General features: G+C 43.9%; 1 protein-coding gene across 1 annotated transcript; it reads right to left on the bottom strand.

The window, feature by feature from the left end:
• Positions 1-320: 320 nt before the first annotated feature.
• LOC133627770 (HAUS augmin-like complex subunit 8) lies at positions 321-7399 on the bottom strand (the record flags this gene model as incomplete). The annotated part of the gene is made up of 8 exons (XM_062014800.1): positions 321-613; positions 1370-1511; positions 3251-3392; positions 4260-4418; positions 4937-5011; positions 5571-5683; positions 6181-6294; positions 7357-7399. Coding segments are annotated over 8 exons (909 nt in total), but the record flags the coding sequence as incomplete, so codon positions are not given.
• Between the last annotated feature and the right edge of the window lie 1455 nt (positions 7400-8854).

The raw sequence follows: 8854 nt of genomic DNA, 5'->3' as shown, positions 1-8854 counted from the left end.
AAAAACATTGATGGTTTTAATAACTCATTTCCAAGACAATCAGCCACAAAGTTAACAAAGTTTCCACTTGGTGGAAGTGACCAGGCTCTTTCTGATCCACTGGCGTTCTCGTACACTGCCCTCTAAAGAATGCTACTTGGGAAAAAGATGGAAATCAGTCTGAAAAGTCTAAATCAGTCTTGGAGCTACTTCCAAGAAAGGCAAACAAGAACTTTAAGAATACATAGGTCATATTTGCCAAGAAAATACTTTCAGTATTGTCAAAGCAGAAGGTGTCAAAGAAATTTGAATTCAAAAAGGAGGTCTCCTTATGGGCAGAATGCAGAAGAAAACTCCCTTTATTTTAGGAAGCACACATGCTTACAGTGCTCACACAGCCTGAAAGTGTTGGTAAGTTGTATGACTGACTGAAAATTGGACAAGTTGTATGTTCACACAGAAGCATGGTCTCGTTGCTTTAGAACCCGCTCGTTTGTCAAACAAGACACAAACTTAGCCGAAGTACCAGTCTCTTACAACATCTGGTCCATGCTGCTCTTCACATTTTCTTTGGTTACACAGAGAAACTTCTTTACTAACTTCAAACGCCAGGTTCTGCACTTGTGTGGAGCTCCTGGAATAAATGAAGCTAAATCAGTTACTCTAAAGGATAACAACTTCTGCTGAACCCCAAAGGCTATGGACATTTGACACCTGGACATTTGTATCATTCTCCTACCATGGAGCCACAAGAAAAACTGTCAAATGTATTATCTACCCAAAGGCTAAAATTTGGTGAAGGGAAGTCTGCAGCAGGGGGAGATGCTTTATGGTCTATTAATCTTCAAAGATTTTACCTGTCATCTATTATAGGGAAATGAAGGAAGGGAGGAAGGGAAATAGATCATGCTTCATCTCTTCCTCCTGCTCTCAGTGATACTTTGTATTTGTTGACTCAATACTTAAGGAAAAAACCTTTTCTGTGCACCCTGTCACTTCTAAAGGGTGATACATTTCCATGGTTATTATTTAAGACACACTGCTTCCAGTTTGCCTTTCTGTCTCCTGCAGTTCTCATCTCCTATATACTTGCACTTTCCCAGGGCTATTCTTGGCCATTGCAATTCTCAGTGGAAGTGTCAGGGAATGGCACACAAAACTTGGCCAATTAGAAGAAACAAACAAAATGAAAAGTCCAAACGTCTTTCCTTTGACAGTAGGTAGGGTAGGGATGGAAATACAGATGCCCACTACAGACAGAACTAAACTCGGTGTTGTTCCCTCAGTTAATCCTCTTCCAAGACACATTCTACACACGGTCTGGCAAAACTATGGATTTTCCTCCCAACATTTAGCCAATAAGTCTTTTCACCTGATTCGCTGTAAATACCTTTGAATCTCTTGATCCAGTTTCTGAGAGACTTCTTTAAGGTCTTTCAGTACCCCAAACACTTGTGCACTTTCTTCTGAGTAGCATGGCATAATTTCTGCCAGAAGTTCCTGTGTGACAGTTAACTCCTTCTGCAGGCCATCTACAATATCAGATGGTAAAGATCTCATTCAAAAATCTAGGCAGTGGCATCAATTCATACAAGATTACTTAACAGCCAAATATCCACAGAAACAAGTGAACTAGGTAATGAAAGCTACTGTTTGTTCAGCTTTCACAATCACCCTACGAGAAAACTGGGAAAGCTAAGTTATTTTTAGCTATGGAGACTAACAGCAGCAAAACCAGGGGACAGACCTGCTGGAGAGCAGCTCCAGGAGAGAGACCTGGGAGTCCAGGTTGACAGCAAATTAAACGTGAGCAGCAACGTGAGCTCGTGGCCAAGAAAGCCAATGGCATCCTGGGGCATCAGGAACAGTGTGGGCAGCAGGTCAAGGGAGGTTCTGCTGCCCCTCTACTCTGTGCTGGGGAGGCCTCATCTGGAGTCCAGTGCCCAGTTCTGGGCTCCCCAGCTCAAGAGGGAAAGAGAACTGCTGGAGAGAGCCCAGCAAGATGCTGAGGGGACTGGAGCATCTTCCTTCTGAGGAAAGGCTGTGGGATCTGGGGCTGTTCAGTCTGGAGAAGAGGAGACTGAGGGGGGAGCTCATTCATATTGACAAGTATCTAACTGCTGGGTGTCAGGAGGTTGGGGCAGCACTTTTTTTTTCTGTTGTCTCCAGTGACAGGACAAGGGGTGATGGAAAGAATCTGGAACACAAACAGTTCCACTTGAGGAAAAACTGTTTCAGTGTTGAGGTGAGGGAGCCCTGGCCCAGGCTGCCCAGGGAGGCTGTGGAGGCTCCTTCTTGGGATGTTTCCAAACCCACCTGGACACGTTCCTGTGTGACCTGATCTAGGTGGGAGCTGCTTTGGCAAGGGAGCTGGACTGGATGAGCTCTAAAAGTCCCTTCCAACCCCCACCGTACAGCGATTCTACGAGCAGCCTAATAAAATTGCTAATCAAATTTTCATTTAGAATATGTAAAAGATTTTCACATGACAAATGCAAGAGAAAAGCATATTTTATACATCCAAATTTCCCTGGCCAGTTACATACGTTGCTTTTGGCATATAATCCCAAAATGGAACTGATCCAGTCCTTTCCTTCAACCAAAAATAAGTATTTCTTTCAATCTTTCTTACAAAAAAACCACAAGTTCTTCAATAAATCTCCTCCATTTGTTTTAAAGAGTAAGCAAGACCATTGTAGATGGTTTAAGAATCTCATTACTAGCAGATCAGCAGTTTAAAGATATCTTTTTTGTCCAGACTTCAATACAGAACACAAGTACTCATTTATCAAACAAGCACTCTCTGGCTCAAGATATCCCAGGGCACATTTAAACTCTAGTTGTACAGGAAATGTGAGCACGTCTACCCACGTGACTTTATCTCTCAAACACAGAAACAAAAAGAGATCACAGTATGTTTGTAACTATAACTTGCTCACTCATTAGGAACTAGAAAGGAAGAGGAATGCCACGAATAGGTAAAACACACACTTTCTTTAGCAATTTTCTGCATGAAAGCTGCCCCAGTTTAGACAGTTTTTCCTGCTGCAAGATAAAAACCTTGTTCAGGTGTGGTTTAGTGGTTAAACAGAGACAAAAATTACTCACAGCAAAACATGTGACTACTGCTGCAGCCCAGTGTCCATACAAGCTGTAAGAGCACACAAAACTCCTCCAGTGACCAGAGAGCCAGCAAAAACAATGTAGGAATTCTAGTATGCCACAAAATCACTATTTTTTATAAGAAGTTTGATGAATCCAATTGCCATACCAAGGTATGTTAGTGCATCTCCTTCTATGTGAATATTCCTGATGGGTAATTTATGTCTAGCGGCATCCAGCGAAGTAGCAAAGTTTTTATATTGCTCCTTAAACTGTTCACAAACAGCAACAAGGGGGGAAAGTACATCCATCTGAAAGAGAGGCACAAATAGTTTATAAAAAACTCCAAGTACCGCTCTGAAATGCTCATTTACAGAAGAATTTGAGAAGTTTGTGGTAGGATACTCCTCTAATGCTGCTTACTAGATTTTCCTCTACCACCCCAAAATGTCTATGTCAAAACCAATTTCCTTGTTACTGCTGTTGAGAGCTATTAGCAATAGATCAGGTGAAGTGTACTATACATGACACTACAGTTAAGAGTGTATTCATCAGAACACTGAAGTCTTGTTGAATTTTTGCAATGCATATTTATTAAAAGCAAACCTAAGATCAGTTCTGAACATTTGTTATTCCCAAAGAACTACCTTTTAATGTGATGCAACAGAACTAACAAAACACTGACAAAGAGGGGAAGACTTAGCTTCTAAGATCACCTGTTACCAAGAACTTAATTAGAAACTTGCCTTCTTACAATCAGGCCACAACTATCGCTAATGTATAAAAATAAATCAAAGTACAGATGTCCACCTCTCATCTAAAGGTCAACATCTCAAGCTCTAGCTATAACTGTCATTGCCCAGCAGCAGGGTGTTCACATGGCTTAAGACACTTGCAGAGCTTGTAAAGTGCTCTGGTGATCAGTGCACTACTGCTGCCCCTTGCAGCTCTAACTTCTCCTTGCCTATGTACAGGACACAACCAAGAAAGTGACAAAAGGTCTGTGTTTAGGTTACTAGGAAACATTTCGTGCTACAAGAAGTCAATCTTTATTTTAAGATGCATAAAACCATGTCCCAGGAGACAAGAGAAGCAGAGGAATCTTCTCTGGATAAAGGACTACTTCCTAAGTGAGCTTGTTTCAATAGAGAAGAGGTTCAGATTGTAATAAAGCCTACCTGTTTGTCTAATGCTTCCTCTAGTCTGTGCTCTCTCTCTTTGAGTAGAATTTCACGCTTCAGCTCCCAGAGCTTCTCCTGTTGTCTCTCCTTTTCTTCACATAACCTTAACAAGTTCTCTTCTCTTTTTTTCTCCAGCTCAGCAAGATTTTTTTCTGCCTATTACACACACACACACAAAATATTAACTCAAGTAACACTAGTCTAAGTTACTCTGAATAAACAAATGTAAGGACCAGACCAGATCAAAGAGCTGCAGTTAAGGAAGCAAAGACCTCATGCAATAAGCACAGGACATTATAGTTAAAGTGCCCCCTCCATCATCTTCCCTCAACCTCCCAAATGATTTTTGTATAGGAAAACCAGACATAAAAAGCACTGATTGAACAAAGAGCAAAAAGTCATTGCTACAACCATGAACCCCAAACGCTCTCCTTCAGTCTTCTCAAGGCTTCTGCATATCCCTGCTTTGTGAAGAACAAGACCCAGCTTCATAAACTGGCACTGCATTCACTCTAAGAGAGTTTTCAAAGCAAGGAAAATGGTTTTACAAGCATAAACATAGAAAGTCACAAAAATCTAACTGTTATAGGTCAGAAAGCATAGACAAGGCATTAAACAGTTCCTCAATATCAAGTTCTTCTGTCTGAAACACCAAATACTTGACTGACTCTCACCTTTATTCTTAGGTAAGTTAAAAGCAGTGTCAGAGACTCCAGCTCTTCAATCACATCATCATCATCATTTCGCTTCTAGAAAGAAAAGAACATACTAGAGCAAATTTGGTATTTCAACAATTATTCTTCTAATGTTCAAACAAATCACTGAAAGTTCCATTTGTGCCCAGAATCATCATCGAGTCATCAACAACAGTCTGCTCCAAAGAAGGCTGGGTTATTAAACAATGCACATTCAATACACCTCTGTGCTTCACCCTTTTCTGTAACATTCTCAGCACATTTTTTCAGTGCTAGGTTGAACAAGATCTGCACTTTGAGTCAGGTTGAATCAATGTTGGTTTTCTGAGTAAAAAGGTCAGAAAATATTGAAAGATGTGATCTAATTAACAAGTAGGACAGAAACATAACAAGAATACACTTGAGGAGATGCTACAAGTGGAGCAGGTTCTTTACCACAGGGAATGGAAGCAAAACTTCAGTCAGTGTTAAGACATCTGATAAACAAGAACATCACCAGCAACACAACAGACATAGCCTCTGACTTCTTCCAGAGGGCTTCAGCTGATTCCAGGACCTCAAAGTTGTTATGGAGATTAAAGATAAACAGAGAATCTTCATTTCATACATTTCAAAAGACACACATGAAAGCAGTGAGACTCACCTTTTTTGCTCGGCTTTTACGTGTCCCAGTAGCTCCTTTGCAAACAGGTTTTGAATGATGAGTCTCTTCACAAGCACTTCTATCTGTGTTGCAACAGAAAAGTTATTGCTCTCTTCTACCAAAGTATACAGGATGGAACAACACACCATCAGGTCCTTCACATGCAAAGACAACTTCAAGATTATTATGTGTGCTCTGCTTCTGAGTCTGATGACACGAGATGTGCATCGTGGGAGCATTAAGCTGCAAGTGACAGTTACAGACCCCAGGGAAACAACTGGCCAAAGGGCTGATAATCTGACACTCATCTGTCACAGGAACAAAGAATGGAGAGCACTTTGTGCTTGAAAACTCAATGCTAAACAAAAAGAACCGAGCACCCAGACAATTAAATAAAACAGAGGTTCGTTTAAACTCCAAAGGTCTTAATAGCTCTGCTTAAGGACACTTGCAACAACATTCAACTTCCCTTCAGAAGTCCTCTCATGAATCTAGAAGAACAGAAGGTTACTTATCATCAAGTCATGGCACAGATATGAAAAATAATAAACCTGGAACCTGAGTATGAGTGGAAGCTTACCAGTAACAGCTGAAAGATCAAGCTCTGGTCGACTACCTTTATCTTCATCTAATAAAGTGGATTGCAAGTCACCTTTCTCAAAACTGCTTTGGTTTAATGAGCCAGGGACACGACCTGAAGAAAGAAGCTGTTGTCAGTCTAAAAGAATTAGAGTAGATTCTGCACAAAGTCACAATTCTGTGTGCTTTCACTAATATTTGGCCACCTTACACAAGCTTCTACATATTTTGTCTCTCTCTCTCTCATTTGCTTCCTCCCTGACTTACCTCGAGATAAGGTGGCTCAGAATGTTATCCTCTGAAACATTTCACAGCTCAACAACAGAGAATAATGTTATTAACTCAGGATTTTCAAGTCACCTGGAGAAAAGTTTTGTTAGAAAATTCTTTTGTGACTCTTGCAAAAGAAGCAAAAATGGACTGTCCTGCAGCCAGAGATTCTCAGTCATTTACTCTTGGTTTACTGAAAAGATTAAATAGAAAAGCTGGGTAACTGTGAGGGCACAGTGAAGGCAGAGTTCAGTCTTGTGCAGAAGGCAAGAAATAAGGTTAGACAACCCAAAGACTTCATCACAAAACAGTCTCCTATCAGAACATTAATTTTCTATCAGAAGATTCGAAGGAGACTTCATGCACTTGAGTTTACACCTCTTAATCCCACATCATTTACTAATTCCCTTTGTATTCAGATGTGAGTAAAACAAAAGATCATCTTGTAGCAGCATTTTAGAGTTCTTCAGGGTACCATCAAGTTCTTAAGGGTTGGAAATAAATACACAAAAGAAGAGCTCTTAAATTCTGGTAATACCTACCAGCCGAAGCGCCACATTTCCGAGGCACTGATCTGGGTTTAGTGGCAGCAGATGTTTTAGCAGTGGATGTCGAAAAAGAATGTACTGAATTACCCTGACAATCAAGAAATGAGTAAGACTGAATATCATTGTCACCGGCAATCTATATTCACTCCGACTTGAATGCTGACAATACAGGCCCAGCTCGTCTTGTTGCTTCGCAAGTCACCTCGAGCTGCCATCCCAGGCTGCATCCAGCGCTACACCACGACTCGCTCCGAACCGCGGCGGGTGCTGGTATCGCTTCGGTCTCGCTGCCACACGCCCCAGCCGCCCCTCGCACCATTTCTGACCCTGCGGAGCGCCCCCGAGAGTCGTCCAACTACCTTCTCGCCGTCCTTCTGAAAGCACTGCAGATAGCGCGACTTCACGGCCCGTCCTCCTGAGGAAGAAGCGGCGAGAGCTCAGCCGGGCCCGCCGCCCCGCCTCGCCCCTCAGGCGGACCGCGCTCGCTATTCCGCCCAGGTACCTTTCGGCTCCGTCTCGGACACCCGTCCGCTCGCCCCCCTGGCGCTGCGGTTGGGGGCCTGCCCGGACATCCTGCAAACACGAAGCAGTAGACGACAGCGGGCGCAGACGGGGAGCGAGGAGCCGGCCGGCGGGCCGCTGCCCCGCTCTCACGCCGCCGCCTCGGCCGCCATCGCGTTCGAACCGCCGCGCGCGCAGCGCCGGCCCCCGCGCGCCCCCTGGCGGCGCGGAGCAGGGACACGAGCCCGGCCGGGCCGCAGGGTCCAGCTCGGGGGGCAGAGAATGGGGGATGTGCTCAGTCTCTCACAGATGGACTCTGCTGCTTCTCTCTGCTCAGCTGAGGACGACTCCTGGCATTCTTCCCCTGCTCCAACACGGGGTCCCTCACCCGGGCACAGTCCTGAACGAACTGCTCTGCTGTGGGCTGTTCCCAGCAGCTGCGGCTTCTGCCCATACAGGGTCCCTCACACAAGACACAGTCCTTGGTGGATATCTCTGGCGTGGGTTCTTCACCACGCTTGCAGTTTCTGCAGATACAGCCTTGACATCCTGGTCATACCAACCAGCAGAAGCTTTACACTTCTGAGGAACTGATCTGGGTTTAGTCGCAGTGGATGTTGAAAAAGAATGTACTGAATTACCCTGACACTCAAGGAATGAGTAAGACTGAATATCATTGTCATCAGCAATCTGTTCATTCCGATTCCAATGCTGACATATAATATATAATTTAACTCCTCGCACCACCACCAGTGGAAAAGAAGGGCAGAACAAAGAAGGAACAGGAAGAAGCCTCCTCTTCTGGCTTAAAAAGTGATTGTGGAGGCACCCATTGTCTCAGCCCCTGAAGTGGGTCTGGCTCAGAGCTGGGGAGTTTTGAGCAACTTCTTACAGGAGCCATCTTTACAGCCCCTTCCCCGTCACCAGAAACGGCTTCATGTGGAACCATGACCAGCTGAAATTCTGAGTGATGCCCAATTTGCCACCAGCAGTCCAAAGCGTGTTCTCCTCCTGTGAACTGTCACGGCTCTGGATCCACTGACAGTGGCTGCAGCTTCAGCCCAGTCGTGCCCGTGAACTGGCACAGCCATACTCCAGGCTTTGGTCACGTTCAGTGAGAAACTGTGATGACTGGCTACTGAAACAGTGCAGCTTGATTCATGCAGCAGATACACAGGTTCTTGCCAGTGATAGTGACTGTCTGCAGGGGAAAGCACGTGCAAAGGACAGATCTGTAATACAGCACATGAAGTTACAAAATACAGCCTGGCTATGAAAAGTTAAGGAGTAATTCTCTAGAGAGATTTCTAAGTTCCTCACAGAAGTGCTTAGTTTCAGTCTCACCCAAGGTGTCCC

This window comes from Colius striatus, chromosome 25 (genome assembly GCF_028858725.1).
Source record: "Colius striatus isolate bColStr4 chromosome 25, bColStr4.1.hap1, whole genome shotgun sequence".
Classification (NCBI taxonomy): Eukaryota; Metazoa; Chordata; class Aves; order Coliiformes; family Coliidae; genus Colius; species Colius striatus.
This window is presented reverse-complemented; position numbering and strand designations above follow the sequence as displayed.